At 36.8% G+C, this 25,886-nt stretch overlaps 1 protein-coding gene across 9 annotated transcripts in view; it reads left to right on the top strand.

The window, feature by feature from the left end:
- Positions 1-25,886, top strand: part of AFF3 (AF4/FMR2 family member 3) — a 568,940-nt gene that overhangs the window by 402,548 nt on the left and 140,506 nt on the right. For 6 of the 9 annotated variants that reach the window (XM_045981491.1, XM_045981489.1, XM_045981492.1 and 3 more), the window contains one exon: positions 16,418-16,471. The exons of the other annotated variants lie outside the window; for them this stretch is intronic. In XM_045981491.1, the coding sequence (XP_045837447.1) occupies positions 16,418-16,471 (54 nt within the window). The remainder of the gene's footprint in view (positions 1-16,417; positions 16,472-25,886) is intronic. 9 annotated transcript variants of the gene reach the window in all.

A 25,886-nucleotide genomic window follows, 5' to 3' on the forward strand; every position in this document is an offset into this window, starting at 1 on the left:
GCTTCATTTTTTATCTTAATACCCCAGTGAAGACCTTGTGTACAAATAAGGTTACATTCTGAGGTACTGGAGGCCAGAGCTTCAACATATGAATTTTGAGGGGTAAATGATTCAACTCATAATGTTAAGGTTCAGAGCAACCAGAATGATTCAGAAGCCAAGCGTGAAAGATCCTAAGTAAAACAGACAAAAAATGATGAACTCCATGGAGGGGAAGGAGTGAAGAAGCAGAGCGAAGGAGAGTATAAATAGCATACACATAAAACATGAGGAAAAATACTTCTTTCACATTCATGGTTTAGTGGGACAAACTCAGCTTCAGTAATACTTATACATCCATCTGTCTCTATAATTGAGTGACCCTGTGAGTCATTTAAAGCCATTGTATGGGTTTAAATTATAGTATATAATAGGGAGTCTCCAGACAGGGAACCATTTCCTGAAGAAGCATCTTTCTTCCCTGGCCTCTTTTAAAAGCAAGACATTAGGGGCGCCTGGTGGCTCAGTGGGTTAAAGCCTCTGCCTTCAGGTCATGATCTCAGGGTCCTGGGATCGAGCCCCGCATCAGGCTCTCTGCTTGGCAGGGAGCCTGCTTCCTCCTCTCTCTCCGCCTGCCTCTCTACCTACTTGTGATCTTTGTCTGTCAAATAAATAAATAAAATATTAAAAAAAAAAAAAGGCAAGACATTAGCATTATTTAAAATGGTCAAGACATGGAAATAAACTCAGTGACCACTACTGGATGAATTGATAAAGAAAATATGATGCATGCACACATGCAGACACACACACACACACGTACACATACACACACTGGAATATTATTTGACCATAAAAAAGGAGGAAATCCTGCTATTTTCAACAACAGGGGTGGACTTGAAGGCATTATGCTAAGTGAAATAAGTCAGACAGAAAAAGACAGTTGCCATATGATCTCACATATATATGAAATGCTAAAAACAAAACAAAACAGATTGGTGGTTTCCAGAGGCAGGGATGGGGGGTGCAAGGATGGGCAAAATGGGAGAAGGTAGTCGAAAGGTACAAGCTTCCAGTTGTAAAATAAGTAAGTCCTGAGGAGGTAATGAGCAACATCCTGACTGTAGTTGACAGTACTCTATAATATATTTGAAAGATGCTAAGAGAATAGATCTTAAAAGGTCTCAAAACAAGAAAAAAAGTGTAACTATGTATGGTTGTGGATGTTAACTGGACAATGTGATGATCATTTCACAGTGTATACATACAGTTGGCCCCTAAACAACACAGATTTATAATGCACGAATCTGATTATATGTGGGTTTTTTTTTTCTCAAAATACAGTACAGTACTATAAGTGTATTTTTCTTCCTATAATTTTTAATAACCTTTTTTCTAGCTTTATTGTATGAATACAATATATAATACATATAACATACAAACTTTGTATAATTGACTTATGTGTGTTGTCAGTAAGGCTTCCAGTCACAATAGACTATTAGTAGTTAAGTTTTAGGGGAGTCAAAAGTTATACACGGATTTTCAACTATATGGGGCTTGGGGTATTGACTGCATTCTTCAAGGGTCAACTGAGTATTAAATCATTGTGTTGTATACCTGAAACTAATATATGAATAAATAAAAACAGATTAAGCATGACAAATTTTAGATAGTCATTGCCTAGTAGGATAGAGTTGCTTGGCTAATACCCGAGGATCCCCTCAGGATATATTATTTAATGATCCTATGAGTATTCATAGAGATGAGAGATAATTTATTCTTTTTTTTTTTTTTTAATTTTTTTTTCCCTTTATATTTATTTTTTCAGCGTAACAGTATTCATTCTTTTTGCACAACACCCAGTGCTCCATGCAAAACGTGCCCTCCCCATCACCCACCACCTGTTCCCCCAACCTCCCACCCCTGACCCTTCAAAACCCTCAGGTTGTTTTTCAGAGTCCATAGTCTCTTATGGTTCGCCTCCCCTCCCCAATGTCCATAGCCCGCTCCCCCTCCCCCAATCCCACCTCCCCCCAGCAACCCCCAGTTTGTTTTGTGAGATTAAGAGTCATTTATGGTTTGTCTCCCTCCCAATCCCATCTTGTTTCATTTATTCTTCTCCTATCCCCCTACCCAAGACAACTATCATATGATCTCCCTGAGATAATTTATTCTTAACATATACACACACAAACCCATAAATTAAAATTTCTGTGAGAGAGTTTCAGTTATGTCAACAATAAAAGAGCTTATATTAGATTAACTTTCCTACCATAACTATTATAAACTCTGAACAAAATATTCTTTTAAAAAACTATTTGAAGACATTAGAGGTTGACTAAAAGAAGGCAGATAATGTTGGGAATTTGTTCCTTGAAAGAAGGAAATGGACTACTTGAGATCTACATTTATACAGCTTCTCCCCTAAGAGCACTTTCAATCCACAAAGAGCAACTAGAATTCAAGGACAAAGCCACAGTCATATTTGCTTGAAGTGTCAGGAAGTGGAGTTCAGGGATGCCAGAGTAGATGGGCTTTAAGGGAGGAAATTCCAGAAAGCAAGGAGCCATACAGAATAGACTTCTACTTCTTTATATAACTTTCTCTCAATCCTTTGATGATCCCTAAACTGCATATATGTCAGCAAGATGCCAGTGAGCCCAGTGGAAAACAATAGCTAAAAAGCTGAAAGGCTGAGCAGAGATTTCAACTGCTGCTTAATACCTACAACTACTGCCTGTACAGTTTGGAATTTGAATCCCATCCAATTATAACAGCTTGGTAAATACCTTGACTTTTGTTTTTTGGGTTTTTTTGTTTGTTTTTGGAAACCTCAGAGAGGTTATGCCTTAAGAATAAAGGAGTCAACCTAAAAACTAAAGATAAAACCAAAATGGATCATGAGAAAGTATAATACTAAGTACCCACAAATTTCAGGCGATCAGCTAATAATTTGTCTGATAGAATAGAAAAGTCAACATTTTAAAGGAAGAAAACAGACTCTAGACTCTCTCTATAATGTATCATTGACAATATTCATTATCTAATCAAAAAATTAAACGATAGGTGCGCCTGGGTGGCTCAGTAGGTTAAGCTTCTCCCTTTGGCTCATGTCATGGTCTCAGAGTCCTGGGATCGAGCCCCGCATAGGGCTTTCTGCTCAGCAAGGAGCCTGCTTCCTCCTCTCTCTCTCTGCCTGCCTCTCTGCCTATTTGTGATCTCTGTCTGTCAAATAAACAAATAGAAATCTTTTTTAAAAAAAAAATTAAAAGATATGTGAAGAAATAGGAAAATGTGATCCATAATCAAGAGAAAAAGTAGTCACTATCATAGACCTTGAGGTGATCTAGATGTTGGAATTTTCAGACAGGAACTTTCAAGCATCTATTATAATATGTTCAAGGATGTAAAGGGAAAAAAATCATAATGACTGAAAGAAGGAAAATCTTAGCAGAGAGATGGAAACATAAAGAAGGACCAAATGAAAATTCTGAAACTAAAAAGAACAATATTTGAAATGAAAATTAGAGATAGTCTATCAGAATTATCAATATGAAGAACAGTGGGAATAAAGATTTTAAAACAATGAGTGAAGCCTCGGTGCATTATGGGACAATATCAGGTAGTCTAATATACATGTAATTGGAGTCCCAGAAGGAGAGACCAGAGAAAAGAGATCAGATAAAATTCTTGAAAAAATAATAGCCAAAAACTTCTTAAACTGGGTGAAAACATTGACTTATAAATACAGGAAGCTCAGTTAGCCCTAAGAAAGATAAAAACACATAAAACCACATCTTGAAACGTTATTATAAAATTGCTAGAAACTGAAGATAAAGAGAAGCTCTTGAAAGTTATGAAGAAAAAATGATATGTACATGCGAGCAGTGATATAACTAACTGAAGGATACCCATCAGAAACTTCAGATGCTAGAATACAATGCAAAAACATTTTTAAAGTGCTGAAAACAAAATGCTGAAGAAAGAACTTCAAGCCATAATTTTAACACTAGTAAAAAATACCCTTCAAAATAAAAGACGAAATAAAAACTTTTGGACACACAAAATCAAAGAATTCATTCCAGTTGGCCTGCACTACAGCAAATGATAAAGAAAATTTATGAGGCTGAAAGGCAATAATATCAGGGCAATAATAACTCAGCCCTATAAGAAGGGAGTATATACAGGAAAAAATAAATGTATGTGTAAACATGAAAGATTAATGTAAAAAAATAAAATATTGTTTGGTGGGATTTGCAATGTACACTTGATCATTGAACAATGCAGGAGTTGAGCTCTGACCCACCATGCAATGAAAAATCCGTATACAACTTTTGACTCCCCAGAAACTTAAGTACTAATACCTGTATTTGACTGTAAGCCTTAGAGATAACATAGTCAATTGATACATATTTTGTATATGTGTTATATACTGTACTCTTAAAACAAAGCTAGAGAAAGAATAGTGTAAGAAAAATCATAAGGAAGAGAAAACATATTTTTAGTACTATACTGTATTTATTGAAAAAAAAAAATCTCACGTAAGTGACCCCACACAGTTTAAACCCTTCTTGTTCAAGGGTCGGCTGTATATAGATATAAAATATATGACAAAACTAGCACAAAAAATATAAAAGCGCTAATGGAATTGTATGACTACAAGGTTCTTACATTTTATGTGAATTACTATAATATTAAATCTAAGTTTGGTGAAAAGTATGCATAGTATAATACCTAGAAAAACCACTAAAAACAAACACTTCCCCAAACAAGCATAGCTAAAATTAAGTCATACCAAAATAATAGGTTAATACAATACATGAGAGGAAAGAAAGAACAGAAAGAAAAAACAGAAGGTATGGATGTAAAAGAAATAGAAAAATTGTAAACGTAATCCCAGCTATATCAATACTTGCATTAAATGTGATGGACTAAACATTCCAGTTAGAAGGCAAAGACTGTCAAACTGGCATAAATCAAGACTTTCTGCTGTCAACAAGATGAGCAATTTAAATATAAAAACACAAATAGTTTGAGGACAGATGGTGGAAAAGATAGACTATAAACAGTGAGCATAAGAAAGCCAGTCTGACACTATTAATATTGCCAAATAGACCTTCAGACAAAGACCTTTAACTGCTGCTAAAAAGATTAGTTAATAAGGAAAACATAACAATCATAATTACATATGTATTTACTAACAGATCTTTAATAATAGTTACCGGTTTTTAACAACCCTTTCTTCAGTAATCAGCAGAAAACTTAAGCAAAATATTAGAAAGTATATGGACTATTTGGACATTATTAACCACTTTGACCTAATTGACCATTTATAGAACACTGCCCCCAACAAGTGCAAATTACAGACTCTTATCAAGTACACACGAAGTATTCACCCAAGACAGACCCTATTGAGAGCAATAAAAGAAATATCCATTAGCTTCATAGGATTAAAATCTTACAGAGTATATTTTGTGATCACAGCGTGATTACATATGTCAAAGGCAAAAAAGTAATCTAGGTATTTGATAGTTAAATAACAATTCTAGATAGTGTTTGAGTTAAAGAATAAATAACAAGGGAAATTAGAAACTAATTTTAACTGACTGAAAATGAAAGTACAATTTATGAAAATTATGGGACTCGCTAAAACAATAAACATGACAAAAAAGAAATTTGCATCTTCACATGCTTGTATTAATAAAAAGAAGAGTGTTGAACATCAGTAACCTATGTTCCCACTTTAAGAAACTATAAAAGAAGAATAAATTAAACCCAAGATAATTAGAAGTACATAATAAAAAATAAGAATAGGAGTTAACAAATAATAGAGAAAAATCAATGAAGCCAAAATTTAGTTCTTTTAAAAGATTAATAAAATTAACAAACACTGATGATAATAATTAAAAAGAGTGAAAACACAAATTAACATCAGCAATGAGAAGTGGGGGACATTAACACATATCCTACAGAAATTTTAACAATAATAACTGGATATTGGGGCACCTGGGTGACTCAGTGGGTTAAAGCCTCTGCCTTTGGCTCAGGTCACGATCCCAGGGTCCTGGGATCAAGCCCCACATTGGGCTCTCCGCTCGGCAGGGAGCCTGCTTCCTCCTCTCTCTCTGCTTGCCTCTCTACCTACTTGTGATCTCTGTCAAATAATAACTGGATATTATTAACTATTCTAGCAAGTTGATTTGACAATTTAAATGAAATAGTGACTTTCTTTGAAAATATGCAGTTTACCATAAATTGCATACTGCCACAAGAATATTTAGAAAATCTGAACACCCTTATTACTATTTTAAAAAATTGAATTTGTAATAGAAACATTTCCACAAAGAAGATTGCTCCAGGGCTAGATGGTTTTGCAGGTAAATTCTGTCAAAACTTCAAATAAAAAAATGTTTATGCCAATGAAGTACAAAAAAAAAAATAAACTACCATTCTTACACAAATTCTTTCATAAGATAGAGGAAGAAAAACTTCCCAGTTCATTGTAAAAGGCCAGTATAACCCCAATACCAAAATCTGACATAAACCTTATAAGAAAATGAAATAATCCAGTATCCTTCATAAACATCCCAAAATTCCCTGACAAAATATTATCATGTATAATCCAGTAATATATGAAAAAATATGATTAACTATGACTAAGTGGGGTTTATCACAGGGAAGCATGGTTGGTTTAACAGAAAAATTAATTAATGCAATCTACCATATTAATAGAATAAAGGAAAAAACCATATGATCTTCTAAATAGATGAAAATAAAGTATTTAACATACTTAACACCCATTCATGATTTTTTAAAAAATCTCTGCAAAGTAGAAGTAAGAAGGAAGGAAGAAGGGAACATAATCAAACTGATAAAGGGCACCTACAATAAAAAACCTACGAGTAATATTGTATTTAATAATGAAACACCAAACATTTTCCTCCTAAAATCAAAAATATGGTAATGATATCTGCACTTACCACCTCTATCAACATTGTATTGGAAGTTCTAGTCAGTGCATTAAGACAAGAAAAAGAACTGAAAAACATAAAGTTTGAAAAGAATGATTGTTTATAGAGAAAATCCTCAGAGATCTAATAGCAACTAGTAGAATCAATAAATGAATTAAGCAAAGTCAACATACAAAACTCAGTTGTGTTTTTATTTATTAGCAATATGCAATAAAAAAATGAAATTTTAAATGGAATTTTATTTACAGTGACAAAATACATAAAAAATTTAGCAAAAGACATAAGACCTGTACACTGAAAATTATAAAGCATTGGTGAGAGAAATTTGAGACCTAAGTAAATGGACAGATGTTAATGAATTGGAAGATTTTAATTATGTTAATATGTTGATTCTTTTCATATTGTTCTGTGGATTCAACACTATCTTGATCAAAAGGCTAGTAGAACACTTACATAGAAAATGATGAGTTGATTCTAAAATGTTTATAGAAAAGCAAAGGACCTAAGTAGCTAAGACAATTTCAAAGAACAAGGTTGAAGGCCTTATAGTTCCTAATTTCAAGACTTATAAAACTGAAGTAGTATAGTGCGCCATTGACATAAAGACAGACAAATAAATCAATGGAGCAAAATAGAGTCTAGAAATAGACCCCTACATATATGGTCAGTTGTTTTTTCACAGAATTACCAAGCAGTTCAGTGGCAAAAGCCAAATGCTTTCAACAAATAGTGTTGGAGCAACTGGTGGGGGAAAAAAACAGGACTCTCATACCACATACATTTGAGATGAATCATAGGCCTGATTATAAAGGCTAAAATTATAAAGCTTCTAGAGGAAAATGGGAGAATATCTTCCCAGCCTGAGATAGACAAAGATGTCTTACAGAGGTCACAAAAACATATAAAAGAAAATCCTGAAGAACTAGACTTCCTCAAAATTAAAAATATCTTCTCATCAAAATGACAAGGCAAGACACAAACTGGGAGAATATATTTGCAATACATATATCTGACAAATCATTAGTATCCAGAATACATAAGGAACTCTGACAATTCAGTAACAAAATGATAACGAAACAAATATTTCAAATGGGCAACCTCTTCAAACAGACAAAAGAATAGACATAAATGGCTAACAAGCAGCTTAAAAGATGTATTTCACTTTAATGTCTTACAAGATGTCATTTCAATACCATTCTTCTTCAGGGAAATAAAAACTAAAGCCACAATGAGATACCACTACACTCACCCACTAAAACTGAAAGGACTGACAACACCAAATATTGGCAAGAATCTGGAGCAGGTGGAAATCTCACGCATTGCTGGTAGAAAAGTAAAATGGCGTAACCATTTTTGAAAATGATTTGACTATTTCTTATACACATTTATTGCTTGACAATAAAGCAATTAAACACATACTTATCGCATGACCAACAATTCCCTTTATTTACTTTATTTATTATACTTAAAATTAAGCAATCAAACACATACTTATCGCATGACCAACAATTCCCTTTGTAGCATTCATGCAGGAAAAATGGAAAACATGTCCTTTAAAATATTTGTACAAGAATATTTTTAGTAGCTTCATTCATAATAGTCAAAAACTGGAAGCAACCCCAATATCCATCAACTGGTGAATGGATAAATAACTGTGGTATATTCACACAATGGAATACTTCTAATCAAAAGTCACCAATCTGTCCAAACCAATCTGTCCAAATTGATCCATAGATTCTATGCAATCACAATCAAAATTCCAGCAAGTTATTTTGTGGATATCAACAAGCTGATCCTAAAGTTTATATGGAGAGCCAAAAGACCCAAAAGAGCCAACACAATATTGAAGGAGAAGAGCAAAGTTAGAGGACTGAAACTACCCACTCCAAAACGTGCTACAAAGCAACAGTAATCAAGACATGTGGTATTGGCAAAAGAACAGAGAAATAGATAAGTGAAACAGAATAGACCCACATAAATATAGTCAACTGATATTTGACAAAGGAGCAAAGATAGTACAAAGGACCAAAATCTTTTCAACAAATAGTGCTGGAACAGCTGGATACCCACACAGAAAAAAAGTGAATCTAGACTGATTGTATGCCCCTCACAAAAGTTAACTCAAAACAGGTTACATACCTAAATATAAAATGCAAAACTATAAAATTCCTAGAAGATAATATAGGAGAAAACATAGATGACCTGGGGTATGGTGATGACCTTTTAGATACACCACCAAAGGAATAATCCATGAAAGAAATAACTGATAAAGTGGACTTCATTGAAATGTTAAAATCTGCTCCATGAAAAACAATATGAGAAGAATGAGAAGATGAGAATAAGAAGACAAGTTAATGTCAGGAGAATAAGACTGGGAGGAAATACCTGTGACAGACACATCTGATAAAGGTCTGGTATCCTAAGTATACAAAGAATTCTTAAAACTCAACAGTAAGAAAACAAGCCTATTTAAAAATGGGCCAAAGACCTTAACATGAATAGATGCTCTTAGTCCATATGTCACCAGGAAAATGCAAGTTGAAATATTGAGATACCAATATTAGAATGGCCATTAGAATGGCCCAAACCCAAAACACTGACAACACCAAATGCTGGCAAGGATGTGGAGCAACAGGAACTCTCATTCATCATTGGTGGTTGCTATGAAGGGCTGGGGATTGACTGGAAGGGGTCATGATGAAATTTCTGAAGTGATGGAAGGGTTCTGTATCTTAATTTGGGCTGTGTGAGAAGGATATACATTCATCAAAACCACACGGAATTTTACACTTAAGTTCTGCACATTTCACTGTCTATAAATTTTACCTCAACTAAATAACAAGATTAATTTACAGAGAGGATAAATTTATGTGGCAGCTTTTCTACCTGGTGATAATTGACCTGTTTTGAGCTTTAACCTTGACCAAGTACTATGCTAAACACTTACCATGTTTTATCACCTCTAATTTTTAGTAAAAATCCAATAACACCCTATTTTACAGGAAACAAGAGGAGAATTAAGGTTTCTGCTCTATTTATCTTGAAGTGGGAAAGCCAGGATTTAGACCCAAGATTCGGGACCTGTAAGCCAAGTTCTTAACCTCTCTGTCCCACTCTATTGCTGTCTGTGAGCTCTTCTGAAGTTTCATTGGAGACAATAACGAGGCCAGAAAGAGCAAGCAATGAAGGTGGTGCCTGCAGAGGAAGATAGATCGAGATCCTGCCAGATTGTTATCTGTACTAGAAAGTCCTAGGAATAGTGAGCAAGTGGAGATGACCAAGATACTATGAAGGCCACAGTTTGACAGTCACTGTGCTTGCTTAATCCAGACTTGCCAACCACTAACAAATCCACTCTCAAATGAGAGGTCAGTGGCATACGCTTGTAAGAATTCCAAGGCAGGACCCTTCTACATTTGTAGATGACCCTTCATTGAACAAAGCACCTATAATGTTAAAAACTTCTTGAAGATTTGAAATCGCCTTCGTAAATTAAAGAAGTGGGGTCAAACACGAAGTATTCACCTCCTAGGAGGAAAAAACAAAGGAGATAGAACAAGAAAGTCCATCAGGTGAGCACATCGTATAGTAAAAGACTTGGAAATCCTAAGCTCAAACTGAATTAGAATGACTCGCACGATGTTCTTTCTCCAGAGTTTATACAGTAGTTGAAATTAATGTATAGAAAGTGCCAGTTACCTGGTCGGCACCAAATCAAGTTATTACTGCAACCTTAACAGGATCCATGACTTACAAAAGATAGAGAACGACCGTGTCTCAGCAGTTGATAATGATCAGAGCTCAGTCAGAATTTAAATCTTTCCTTTAAAAAAAAAAAAAAGTAAACTGAGAAGGGGTGAAGGGTGATAAAAACAAAAGTTTCAAAAGGTCTTCTAGTGGAGCTGAGGCAGTGAAGAAGGACAAGTGGTGAGTCTAGTCCGGAGATGTTAACTGGAATGAGCTGTCCTCCAAGCCTTCAGACAATAGGAGCATAGGCAAGGAGCACATGGCTTTATATCTTCCCTGTGAAGAATGCATGGCCTGGAGGAGCCTGAAAAATTCACCACTGACTTCTGTTTTTAATTGTCTTAGAAGATGTGGCTGTCATTGATTGGTAGAACAGAGTGGGTCTAGATGATGCCCAAAGATCCTTTCCACGTATATAATGTCCAACTCTGTGAGTCATTTACAAAGATGAAAGTTCATATCAATGAAAAATATTTGTCTTTGTCAGTTCAGGTGGTTAAAAAAAAACTACCAGAGACTGGGTGGCTTGTAAACATTAGAAATTTACTTCTCACAGTTCCGGAGGCTGGGAGATCTAGGATCAAGGTCCTGGCAGAGCCAGCATCTAGTGAGGGTCACTTCCTGGCCTACAGATGGCCGTCTTCTTGCTGTGTCCTCACGTGGTGGAAAGCAGAGAAGAGAGAGGAAGCAAGCTTTATTATATTCCTTCTTATAAGGGCATGAGTTCTAATTGCCTCCCAAAGGCCCTCCTAATACCATCACTTGGGGGTTAGAATTTCAGCATACAAATTTTGGATGGACATGAACAGTCCATGACCATATTCATTTAACACTTTTTATGCCCATTGTAGAGCTGTCTTAGAAAATGTTAAATATGGAGGAAAAAATACACAGAGAAACAGTTGTATGCCAGACACAAAGAAATCTATCACGTATGCATGTGCATTTAATAATAAGTTTGTGCAAACTGATCGTATAATAGGTTCTGGAAGTTGAGAGATCAAAGTTGATTTGAAAACTGTTACCGAAAGATGGTTTTATAGATAGGGCATGTGTGTGTGTGTGTGTGTGTGTGTGTGTGTGTGTGTGTGTGTGTGTTTTCAGAGAAGTTTGAAACCTTCCTGATATTTATTTTGGCCACAGCAATCTGTATCTAAAATAATGAACTGTGGCTGTTCTTTTAGTCTGTGAGGTGTCTGTCCCCAGAGACTTCCTTTCCGTATCTGTTTAAGTAATTTGCCAGGATTCTGTCTGCTAAGAAAATGAGAAACCTGGTGTACAGACTTTGCCTAGAAAAAATTGGCCAGATTCTGTTTCTTCAACTCTTGGACATCAAGAATAAAAAATATAATAGGAAGGGCCTTTAGGGCTCCTGGGACCCCCCTCATTATGTAGATGAAGAAACTGAGGCTGAAGGCCTTTGAGAGGTATGGTTTATTCAATAAGGAAGGAAGGTCCTGACCCAACACTCAGACATGAATGAGTCCAAGGCTGGATAGCCTTGTTGAAAGAGAAGACATGTGTATATCAGTTTTATCTGAGGGGGAAACTAGGCTTTATTATCATATTGGTTGTACTCTCAAATTAAAATACGAAATGAAATCAAGAATGTAGGTTGGAAATTATGCTATCACAGAGCAAGATTACAAACTTTCTCTTTTGTGTTTTTATACCAGACTGCAAAACCCATGGTCCCAGAGGTCACAAAAGAGAATTCGTCAGAAAAACTAGAGACTGTATTCCCTGACTTATTTGGTTCCCCCAGAGACTCACACTTTCTCTTTCCTTTATGCCCAGGCTCCATCCAAACACACTTCTCGGAGTGTTATCTAGGTCAGGGTTACTCAATATGTTTTTGTTTAATTTAATGTCTTTTTAGAATTGTAATTGTGGTAAAGTACATGTAACATAAAATCTACCATCTTAACCATTTTTAAGTGTACAGGTTAGTAGCATTAAGCACAGTTACATCACTGTGCAATCATCACTACCATCCATCCACAGAACTCCTTTGATCTCCTCAAATGGAGACTCTGCTGATATGCTGAATTAATGAATTGCCATAGCTAGTAACTCCCATCTCTCCCTCCCCTGGTCCCTGGCAACCACCACTCTACTTTATATCTCTCTAAATTTAACTACATCAGGGACTTATTATAGGGGAATCATACAGTATTTATCCTTTTGTGTCTGGTTTATTTCACTTAGCATAATGTCTTCAAAGGTTTGTGTCAGAAATTCTTTCCTCTTTAAAAAGGAATTTCCTTCCTTTTTATGACTGAATAATATTCCATGGTTGTGTGTGTGTGTGTGTCCACATGCATAATGAAATAATATTCCATGGTGTGTGTGTATGTGTATATACATATATATATATACATATATATATAATGAAATAATGTTCCATAGTGTGTATGTACACTTTGTGTTCCCATTCATCCATCAGTGGACACCTGGTTTGCTTCTACTTTTTAGCTGTTGTGAATAATCCTACTTATGAAGATGAGCATAAAACTACCTCTTTAAAATCTTGCCTTTAGTTATTTGGGGTATATACTCATTTCATCCTTTTTGAACATAACCTACACAGTCTGGGGTCACCTGGGTGGCTCAGTGGGTTAAGCCTCTGCCTTCGGTTCAGGTCATGATATGAGGGTCCTGGGATCGAGCCCCACATTGGCTGTCTGCTCAGCAGGGAGCCTGCTTCCCTTCCTCTCTCTCTGCCTGCCTTTCTGCCCACTTGTGATCTCTGTCAAATGAATAAATAAAATCTTAAATTAAATTAAATTAAATACAGATCAAACCACACCAATCCACTTGCCAGCCAATATTCATAACATCCTATAGGTTACTGACCAATTAATGATACATAATCTGTGCCAAAGGAGTGAGGACGGAGGAGGGACTAACATGCCCTGGCCTTGCCTTGTTTCCAGCCCTTGCTCAGTCACCTCAAGTAAATGGCTTCCTCAGACCTTTCTGCAGCCTCCAAAGGAAGTTCCTCCTTCCTTATCTTACAGATGAGGAAAGTGAGACCAAATGACTATAAGAGCTCCTCCAAAGGTTTTTATCCCACTCAACTCTGCCACAGGCCCGTGCTGCCAGAATGCGACTAGATTATACCCTGCAGTACTCCCCTCAGAGAGGCCAAAAGTGTTCTCACGGGGCCAAGGAAATCTTGAGCTCAAAGGAGGCCTGACAACTCAGAAAATTATAGGACCTGTTCACAGGCTCAAGAAGGTAGATAGTTGGAGGGTATGTTAAAGGAGACGGAAGTTTTTCAGTGACCACCAATTAGATCACATAAGCAACTGCTTCTTTCACTTAATGATTAAGGTGGACACAGTCTCTAGACCTGAGTATGGCACCTCTGCAATGAACAATTCCAGTCCACAGAGACATTAATTGATAAACTTTAGCTACTCTGTACTCACTGTGGCTTTGGCAGATGGCAGTGTTTTTCTGAGAAATCACCTAGGCCATGGGAGAGAGTGATAAATCAATAAATATTACCATATTTATTGATTGCAGTGGGTAATCAATAAATATTGCCTGGCATTAAAAGACTGATTATGCTTCCTCCAAATGTTTTCTTTTATAAACCTTCTTCATGCTCTTGTGCTGAAGCTTTGCCCAGCTATTTAGAACATAATACCTACACAATAAGAAATTGTTGCTTTGAATCAATGAGTTAAATGTGGAATAACACAAAGGATGATTGGAATACAGCTGCTGTGCATTTTCTGTACCTTCTTTCAGAAAAACCACTAGCAAGATTTGCTTTCTCTTCTACAGATTTTAATTAAGATGTAAACCTCCAAAATGCAGAGCTTATATATTTACATACTGAATTCTCCCCTCTCCCCACCCCCAGATCACACAGATTCTCTTTTGCCTCTAATGCTGATCTCTTCCTAGGCAGCCTGGTACCATTATGATACTTTCCAGGCATTAAATGCCTATTTTGTGCCAGACGCTGTACTGGACATGTCGGCTTATTTAATTCTTAAAGTAATCCAATGAGGTGTATTATTGCATTATTACATCCCATGTTATCGAACAGAAAATCGGAGTCTCAGAGTTGCAGGTTGGCTCGAGGAGATTTTGTACTTGAGCGTGGCCTAGATTTCGTAGGTCAGCAGGCTCCTGAACCACTTGCAGGAACCACTTTCAGTCTATGGCCTGGTGTAGAGGGTACATGAAGCAGAAGCAAGTTTAAGGGAGAAACCCTGTTTCTGCAAGAAGGACTGGTATTTCCCTAAAAGCCCTTAATCCCTGCCTTCCCTCCATATCATCAAGAAGATTATACCCCATAGAGCTGAGAATGAAGCAGGAGGAAGTCTGGTTGTAGTCAGTGAGAAAGAGTGGTGTTACTGCCTGGTGTTGGAGATCTTGGAAAGAACAGAGGCTGGAGTCTGGAATTCATCAACAATCCAAATAGCTGGCAGAGGTAAAAAGACAGCTTCCCAGCCCTGGCCCACCTGCTCACCTCAGAGGGCCTTCTGCTGTTGGCAGTGTATTTTGCTAAAGCGGAGCTCACGTGATCCCACCAAAGCATGTAAAATATTTAAGCCTCTGCCCTCAAGATTCTACCACAGAGCTCCTGAAATAGCTGAAATAGACTTAAGGGACAGGGAAGGTAAGGCTAGTGGGCAGGTGACCAAAGTTTCACACATAAGCACACACTCATCTTTCTATGTTAAAAAGGCTATCCCTGCTTCAAAAATGAAGACTTGGTGGGACTTGAAGTATTTCTTTAGAATAGTGAAGGTGTTGGTATGTCATGATTAAGAGGTAACATCCTGAATAGTAACTACCCAGTCCGTGTGCTAAATCCCTGATAAAAATCGGATAACTATATAATCTAAGAGTGATGTAGGGACGACGGGTATAAACCGAAACATAGAATCACCCTGTAGATGAATCAGCGCTTTGAATCTTCATAGCAACCGGGAAAAGTAGCATTAGAATCTCTCTTTTTACAGATAAAGAAAGCGAGTCTCAGGGAGCTCACACAGGTAGTGTGGCCCAAACAGGATATTACCTTAGAGGTATCTGACTTGAAAGCACTCTTTCTTTGCCATTGCCTCAGACTACAGACACCTGAGCTGCACTGAGAATAGACCCAGCCCTACTGGACTCCATTCCTGGTTCAAAACACAAACAAATGAAGTTTAAACTGACCAGATGGCAGGAAATCCAGTGACTGGGGACTATTTCATTTGAATGTCTGTTTAACACGAAAGCTGGAAGATTGGGTTAGATTAATTGGCTTGTAGGGATTGGGGAAAGAGTATTACTCATTTGCTTTTGGAGTTGGGGAGAGTGAAGAGAATAATAAACAGGATGAGAAAGAAAAACAACCAATAGTTGGGTAGAACTGTTAACCAAATAACTTCACTTCTTGAAACAATCTGATGCTAATTTCGTACAACCCAAGAAGTTGTATACTCTGAAAACAAAGAGGATTTTTAAATGGGTAAATACATAAAATACTGGTATTTATAATTTTGAAAATCTAAATATGTCATCCATTTAGCCACAGGGGAAAAAATCATTTTTCTCCTGGGCCAGTTGTAAAAATGAAGCCAATCTCTGATTTTGTGAGGTTTGTTTTCCTGTTGACAGTTTGAGCTATAATCCTCACCCCCAAAATTTACTGAGCTCTTTACTATGTGGTAGGCACTATTCTAAGCATTTTACTCATATCATTCTCGCAGCTCTCTGGAATGGTTATCCCCATTTACAGATAAGGGAAATGATGCACAGAGAGGGTAAGTACCTTGCCCAGCGTCACACAACTAGTGTGTGACAAAACTGGGATTTGAATTCAGTTTGATCCCTGAACCCATGCTTTTAACCCTGCTTTCATACATTCTCCATTCTGCCTATCAGGCTTCAGCATATTTTTAGAATACTGAATATTAATATGTCTTTGAACAAGGGAACATCATTTCTGAATTACATGCGCCCCTTGGGTGTACTTAGATGTTGAGAAATACACTTGAATTAATAATTAATGTAACTAAGATCTTCATCTTATTTTAAAATGTCTGGAATATCAATATTTTCACCTTCCCTTTCAAAATGTCCAAGAGGTGATCATTTTATTATGTTTTGGAGTACAACTGAATTCTGTTGCTTTTCCTAATAATTACTGTTACTAAACATGCTAAATTGCCTCAGAGTGAGAACTATAGAGAGAAAACTCTTTCCGTGCCTTTGAAAATATTAAATTTGATGTACAAATTTCAAAGGAGAATGGTTGATTACAACTTGAGTATTTGTTTGGTTTTGTGGCTGAACTATGATCCCATGCTGTCTGTGGGACCCATTTTGCGAGTTCTGGACTTGGGTGATCCAGAGCTGAAACCCTGTGGACTTCTTCAGACAGTGTCAGGATGTGGAATGCTCTGTGGAGCTGTTACTAAAACTGGATGGGTCAAAAATAAACCAGTGCCATAGAGCGTTATACCTAGACAAATAGCATTCAGAAGGATAGGAATGGAAATTTCTTTTCTTCCAGTTGTAAAAAGATGTCTTTGTTGTTTTTCTTTCTTTTTTTACCCCTTCTATTTAACCTCCAAACTAGTGTTGCCAGTTAAAATACAAGGCACAGAGTTAAATTTGAATTTCAGAGCAACAAGGAATAATTTTTTGGTATTAGTATATCTGATACAATATTTGGGAATAATTTTTTTAGTATAGGTATGTCCCATGCAATATTTGAGACATATTTATATTAAAAAATTATTTGTTTTTTACCTGAATTTCAAATCTAACTGGGCATCCTGTATTTTTATTTGCTAATTCTAGCAACCCTACCAAACACCATGTAAGTATAGGTCCAGCTGGACTTTAATTTAAATCCATACTGTATCAAAGAATAGAAGACAGGCAAGGTGAAGAAGGGAGAGAAAAGAAAAGGGAGAAGAGATAAAGAGAAGAGAGAGAAAGTAAGAAGGAATTCTGGCAATCTGCCAAGTAAAATAACTAACATTTTGCAAAAAAAAAAAAAATCCTAAAACTGAGGTCATAGGATGGAAAATGTCTGTTTCACAGACTTTTTAGTCTGAACACTGGCCAAAAAAAAAAAAGGCAGGCATCCTATTAACATCTGAATACCAAAGCTCATCCAGGAATGGAAAGATTTGGAATTTGAAGATCCTTAGCTTCCAGCTTTGTTAGAATACCACAATTCTTTATTAATTGCAAAGAGGATTTTTTTTTCAGTGAAATGTGTAGGTAATTCTATATCAAAGAAAGCTAACTTCATTTTATGTTACTAAAATGCATTTTAAACTTGATGGATAACCTTTTGTTTGCTTGCCTCGTGCCAAAATGCAAAACAAAACAAAACTACCAGATACCTGATATGGAGAAGAATTTACCTCTGTTTAAAAATCACACGGTTCTGCTGAGAAGCGTGAAGATGGCATTTTTTTTTTTTTAGTTAAAAATATTAACTGACAGCTTCAAGACAGATTTTTTTTCTTTAATCTCTAACCAGACAAATTACTAGGAGCAAGAGACCTCTTGCCTTAATCTGGACATGTCACAGATGTGACAGTGTTCTGTAGGAGATGGCCTTTTAACTGTGGATGAGGGAAAATAACCTTTGGAATTTTTAGGATGTTATTACAAGCAAGTTTACTAGTTTTTGACTTACTAAGCCACAGCTGGAGCCAGCCTTCATCGGGGTAAGAATATTTTCATGTTACTATTATATCTTTTGTATTTCAAGGGTAGGATTATTGCATTTGGGGGAATATGGCCTGTGAGGCTTGTACTGTCTGTTGAATATGCAAATGTGAGTGTCCTATAAAAGGGGAGAGGAGCTGACAGTTTCCTTCTGTGCCGTAAACTTAAAGACTCCAACAGATGATCTGCCGGGGCTGCTGGAACAGGAATTGGATCACACCATCATGTGGAATAAAAGAGAATTTTGTATTTCTTTGAGAGGCATTAAAAGGGCTGGGCTTAATGGCCTCCCTCAGTGCCAAGCAACTATGTGCCAGGCTCTCATTTCTGTAATTGTTGTATTGTTACTGTTGCTTTAAAAAACAAAAAACGAAACGGTGCAAGGAATTTTCTGGCCAAATTCTGAATCTGCCTGGCAATATTTTCTTTCCGATTAGTACATAGGAACCATCTTTGCTTTTTCTATCCTCTTTCTTCCACCTTATGTTCCCATTGTTTCCACCCATTCTGCATCTTTGTTTCTTTTATAAGATACATTGTGCCATGAGTTCAGAGAATGAACAATGTTATTCTGTATGGTTTCCCTTAAAGAGGCTTCAGAACATTACAAAGCCAGGCTGTCTCCACAGAGCCACAGATGGCATCCCCGCAGGCCTGGCCGCCTGTGGAAATGTGCTGAGAAGCCACAGAGAAACACATCAGTCCACCTGTGACAGCCAGGTTAGGACCAGATGCCATTTCGATAGGAGAAATGTCCAAAGGAAATTGTCAGGTGACATAAGTAACAGAGAACCAATCGGTACTGTGAATTTCAGTATTCTATCCAACTAGTTGTTGTTGTCGTTGTTCCTTTCATTGTTTTCCCCCATCCAGTCTCTTTACTGTGCTGCTTATCCAGGGTGCACATCAGATCATCTGGGGAGCTTTTTGAAATTTGAATAGCTGTGCGCTGCAGTCTGTCAATCGGTGCCTGCCCCTGTGATTCAGCCACATGTCCTTGGTTAGAAAACCATACTGAGGAGGTCCCAAACCCAGCTAACCTTCAGAATCACTGAAGGGCTTTTAAAATGCAGATTCCTGGGCCACTCTACCAGAAATTCTGATTTGGTGTGGCTGGGTTTGGGCTTAGAAAAATGTACTTTTGAAAAGTTTCATAATTAATTTTGATGATTATTCAGATTGGGAAAACCACCTTTGCCCTGAGTCATATTAATTTTCTCAAAAAAGGGGTTTTTGATTAAAAAAGAATAATAATCTGGTCGTGACTACAGTACCTTTGGAGCAACACCTTATGTTTCCATTGTTTCCACCTTAAACTTTTTCCTAGCTTTATCCCGGCCTGCCTCTCTCCCATCTTGGTGGAAGAAATGTCTGATATTTTTCTCTTCTGGTGCCCCTCACCCCATCTCCTCCCTCCTATCTTATTCTTTTCTTAGGTATTCTTCCTATCTGGGCCTATAAACTGTTCATATTTTCCCAAACAAAATAACAACAGTCACAGCTATCAACCATATAGCTACTCTACTCTCAAGGGTCCTCTTCCTGGTCACCTGTCCCCTACCTCTATGCCACTTGTGGGCCACCATGACCTATTTGTCACTGGGCCAAACCAGTGGCCCTTTCTGAGTCTTTAACCCCCTTGATATCTTTGCAGCCTGGGACTCTCTTCACTGATCATGCGCTATTGAACCAACTGTTCCTTGTCTGCCACCCTACCAGGGTTGAGTCTTTGGTCTGTTTCTTTTTCTCTACATCCTTCTCATGGTGATCTTATCCATTCCCATAGCTTTAACCATCATCTCTGTCCAGATGCCTCCCAAATTGAGATCCCTAACTTTGATGTCTTCCTTGAGCTTCTAACCAGGCTTTCCTGCCATCCACTGAGATCCCAGATCCTACATATTCAGAATCTAATACTCCTCTCCATTCTTGCCCTCAGCTGTTTCTTCTATATCACTTACTTTTGCTAACAGTGACCTCCAGACTCAAAACCATGGTCTCTCTCCCCTTCCTTGGCCCCAAGACTTGATTACTTGCTATATACTATCAAGTTTTATGCCACAGCTTCTCCTACATAATTCTTTGTCTATAAGTCTCTATGGCCACCTGAGTTTAGGTCTTCCCTTTTTCCCTTCCCTGTCCTCTATAGAAACCTGATCTCCCCACCTGCTGTTTCTTCATATCATCTCTATGAAGCTGCCAGATTAACTTATCTAAAGTATAGGTCTAGGAGTGCCTGGATGGTCCAGGCAGTTAAGCGTCCAGCTCTTGGTTTCTGCTCAGATCATGATCTCACAGTCATGGAACCCAGCCCCATGTCAAGCTCTGAACTCATCAGGTAGTCTGCTTGAGACTCTCTTCTCCCTCTCCCTCTGCCCCTCCTCCCTAGATAAATAATTTAAAAAAAAAAAATATCTGATCTGATCATGCCACTTCTCTGCTCTAAAATATTTGGTAACTATGTACTACCAAAAATTAAGTTCAAATTCCAAACCTGGATTTTAGAATCTTTTGTGATCTTTCCCTATTTCTCTTTCTAGCTTCATCTTCCACTACCTACCCTCAATTCCCACATACCCAAAGTACGATCCAAACTGGTACTTGTTACTCCTCTATCATGCTCTAGGATCTTTCTTCTCCCTATCTCTATTCATGCCATTCTGTCTGCTGAGAGTGCATTCTTCTAATTCTCCTGAGAGTCTCTCTCGGTTCTCACATGAGATCCTCTCCTACTTCTTTATAATGTTATATGAGTTTCAAATTCTAGCTCAGTTTCTCTCCCTACCATTACACCAAATATATACCTGATTTTGCCCCTAATATATTTCCTCATAATATAATAAATATATTAGTAATAAGTATATGATAGGTATATACAATCACTACAAAATGAAAATTCACCTTAGTTATTGACTGAACATTTTGAAATGTGGGTTATTCAGGCATTAACACAGTGACCTAAGAACATAGTACAACTCATGATCTAGAACTGTATACTTTAATCCACTGACTAAGTGAACCCAGTGGCTAGAAAAACAAATAAAGGGCAAGAAACATGATTAGTTGCTTTGTTGGTTTTAATTCTAGAATTCAGAGATAAAATAGGAACTGAATTCTGAAAGTCGAGTGGCTCTCTGCAGTGAAATCCATACCTGTCAATACCCAGTACTTCGTTTTACCCAATTGCAACCAAAGAAATGACATGGTATATTGATGCTGACCTTCTGCCTAGGTCTTTCATGTTACATCTCAGGTCTAAGCCAGAGTCAGTGGTTATAATCTTATGTTTTTTTAAATTACATCAATAGGCATAAAGGTGGATGTGTTATGTAATTTACCTTTAGGACTGGTGCCTACATCAATAAGGTTTTTTTTTTTATTTGTTTATTTACAGCATAACATGTTCATTGTTTTGGCATCACACCCAGTGCTCCATGCAGTACGTGCCCTCCCTATTACCCACCACCTGGTTCCTCAACCTCCCACCCCCAACCCCGCCCCTTCAAAACCCTCTGGTTGTTTTTCAGAGTCCATAGTCTCTCATGGTTCATCTCCCCTTCCAGTTTCCCTCAACTCCCTCTCCTCTCCATCTCCCCATGTCCTCCATGTTATTTGTTATGCTCCACAAATAAGTGAGACTATATGATACTTGACTCTCTCTGCTTGACTTATTTCGCTCAGCATAATCTCTTCCAGTCCCGTCCATGTTGCTACAAAAGTTGGGTATTCATCCTTTCTGATGGAGGCATAATACTCCATTGTGTATATGTACCACATCTTCCTTATCCATTCATCCGTTGAAGGGCATCTTGGTTCTTTCCACAGTTTGGTGACCGTAGCCATTGCTGCAATAAACATTGGGGTACAGACGGCCCTTCTTTTCACTACATCTGTATCTTTGGGGTAAATACCCAGCAGTGCAATTGCAGGGTCATAGGGAAGCTCTATTCTTAATTTCTTCAGGAATCTCCACACTGTTCTCCAAAGTGGCTGCACTAACTTGCATTCCCACCAACAGTGTAAGAGGGTTCCCCTTTCTCCACATCCTCTCCAACACACGTTGTTTCCTGTCTTGCTAATTTTGGCCATTCTAACTGGTGTCAGGTGGTATCTCAATGTGGTTTTAATTTGAATCTCCCTGATGGCTAGTTATGATGAACATTTTTTCATGTGTCTGATAACCATTTGTATGTCTTCGTTGGAGAAGTGTCTGTTCATATCTTCTGCCCATTTTTTGATATGATTATCTGTTTTGTGTGTATTGAGTTTGAGAAGTTCTTTATAGATCCTGGATATCAACCTTTTGTCCATACTGTCATTTGCAAATATCTTCTCCAATTCCGTGGGTTGCCTTTTTGTTTTGTTGACTGTTTCCTTTGCTGTGCAGAAGCTTTTAATCTTGATGAAGTCCCAAAAGTTCATTTTCGCTTTTGTTTCCTTGGCCTTTGGAGACATATCTTGAAAGAAGTTGCTGTGGCTGATATCGAAGAGGTTACTGCCTATGTTCTCCTCTAGGATTCTGATGGATTCCTGTCTCACGTTGAGGTCTTTTATCCATTTCGAGTTTATCTTTGTGTACGGTGTAAGAGAATGGTCGAGTTTCATTCTTCTACATATCGCTGTCCAGTTTTCCCAGCACCATTTATTGAAGAGACTGTCTTTTTTCCATTTTTTCCTGTTTTGTCGAAGATTATTTGACCATAGAGTTGAGGGTCCATATGTGGGCTCTCCACTTTGTTCCACTGGTCTATGTGTCTGTTTTTATGCCAGTACCACGCTGTCTTGGTGATCACAGCTTTGTAGTAAAGCTTGAAATCGGGTAACGTGATGCCGCCAGTTTTGTTTTTGTTTTTCAACATTTCCTTAGCAATTCGGGGTCTCTTCTGATTCCATACAAATTTTAGGATTATTTGCTCCAGCTCTTTGAAAAATACTGGTGGAATTTTGATCGGAATGGCGTTAAAAGTATAGATTGCTCTAGGCAGTATAGACATTTTAACAATGTTTATTCTTCCAATCCAAGAGCATGGAACGGTCTTCCATCTTTTTGTGTCTTTTTCAATTTCTTTCATGAGTGTTCTGTAGTTCCTCGAGTACAGGTCCTTTACCTCTTTGGTTAGGTTTATTCCCAGGTATCTTATGGTTCTTGGTGATATAGTAAATGGAATTGATTCTCTAATTTCCCTTTCTGTATTTTCATTGTTAGTGTATAAGAAAGCCACTGATTTCTGTACATTGACTTTGTATCCTGCCACGTTACTGAATTGCTGTTACATCAATAAGGTATTATTGGATGCAGTAATGGCTCTGAGATCTTAGAGTCACACTGGAAGTTTAAAGACCACAGGACTTGAATATTTCAGACTTAAACTTCTAAAACTATTCCAAACCCAGGTGAACTGGTAAAGATAGTTTTCACAGTAGAGAGGATAAAGGAACTTAAATGGAATTAAAGTTCCTGCATTTCACTCAAAGTGGATACCAGGCTGTGAAAAGTGATCTGTGTGTGGTAATCCTGAGAACAACACTTAAGAAAACAATATAAGCAATATACTCAAAAATACTATAAATATATCAAAATGGAACTCTAAAAAATGTTCGCGTAATCCATGTGAAGGCAAAAAAAAAAAAGGAGGAATGAGAAACAAATGATAAAAATAGTAAGTAAGTGATAATATGGCAGACTTAAACCCTAACATATCAATAATTACATTCAATGTAAATGGACTAAATACACCAATTAAAATATAGAGATTGGTATACTAGATTTTTACAAAATGATCCAACTACTTAGTGTCTACAAAAAACTCATTTCAAACACGATGGCATATGTAGGTTAAAAGCAAAGCTATCAGAAATATTCATCATGTAAAAATTAATTTTAAAAATTAGGAATGGCTATATTAATATTTTAAAAGTAGGTTTCAGAGCAAGGAAAATTACAAGAGACAAAGAGGGAAATTGCATAATGATAAAAGGATGAATCCACCAAGAAGATATACCAACATGAAATGCATATTTAGAAACAAAAGCACTTCAAAATACATGAAGCAAAAACTGATAAAGCTGAAAAGATAAATAGACAAATCCACAGTTATAGTCACGGACTGCCAAACCCCACTCTGCAATTAATAGATTACTAGGCAGGAAATCAACAGTGATTAGAGGAATTGACCAATACCATCAAGCAACAGTATCTAACTGACATTAATAGAACCCTTCTCCCCACAACAGTTAGTACATGCTTTCTTTCCAAGTACCCATGGAACATTCACTAAAGTAAGCCTTATTCTGGGTCACAAATTTTAAAAAACTTAATAAATTTAGAAGAATAGAAATCATTTACAGTATATTGTCTGACCATAACAGAATCAAACTAAAAATAAACAACAGAAGGCCAACAGGAAAATCTCCAAACACTTGGAAATTAAACAGCTTACTTCTAAATAACCCCATAGGTCAAAGAGAAAATTTCAAAGGAAATTTATAATAAACATAGAAATGGTTGAAAACGAAAACATGACATATCAGAGTGTTGCGGGATGCAGCTAAAACAACGTCAAGATGGAAATTTATAGCACTAAATGCTTACATTAGAAATGAGAAAAGATCTCAAGTCAGTTATCTAAGTCCTGCCTGAAGAAACTGGAAAGTGAAGAGCAAAATAAGACCCTACAAATGTCAGAAGGATAAGACAGTCCTATGAACATAACTCTACACACACAAATCTGGCAATTTACATGAAATAGATCAAATCCTTGAAAATGCACAAATTATCAGAACTCAGCCAAACTGTAGTAGTTAACCTGAATAACCGTACAACTGTGAAAGAAGTTTACTTTGTAATTTAGATGCTCCCCCCAAAAAGAAATTTCTAGGTACAGATGTTTTCACTGGAGAATTTTATCATTTATATAAAAAAAAGTTAACATTAATTTTGTATGATCTTTTCCAGATAAGATTCCCAAATCACATGAGGTCAAATTACGCCAATGCCAAAACCAGACAAAAACAAAATAATATCTTGACCGATATCTCTTGTAAACTTTAAAATTTTTTAAAAAATTTTTTTCAAGAAAATTTTAGTAAGTCGAATCCAACAATGTATAAAAAGAATAATACATCATGCATCCCACTTATTCCAAGTATGTAAGATCAGTTCAATATGTGAAAATCAGCCCATGTAATCTGTTATATCAATAAGCTAAAAAGGAAAAATGCATATATTCATATGCATTGATGAAAAATAAATTTTACAAAATTTGGCACCAGTCTTATTTGATGTAACACTGAAAGTTTTAGCCACTGCAGTATGGCAATATTAGAAATATTAGAAAAGAAGAAAAACAGATGTCTTTATTTGGAGACAACGTGCTTGTCTGTATGGAAAATCTCAGAGAGTCTATCAAATAGAACTAACAAATGAGTTCTGGAAGATTATAGGATATAAGATGAACATACAAGAATCAATTGCATTGCTAGTACTGG

Source organism: Meles meles, chromosome 16 (genome assembly GCF_922984935.1).
Source record: "Meles meles chromosome 16, mMelMel3.1 paternal haplotype, whole genome shotgun sequence".
NCBI classification, from domain to species: Eukaryota; Metazoa; Chordata; class Mammalia; order Carnivora; family Mustelidae; genus Meles; species Meles meles.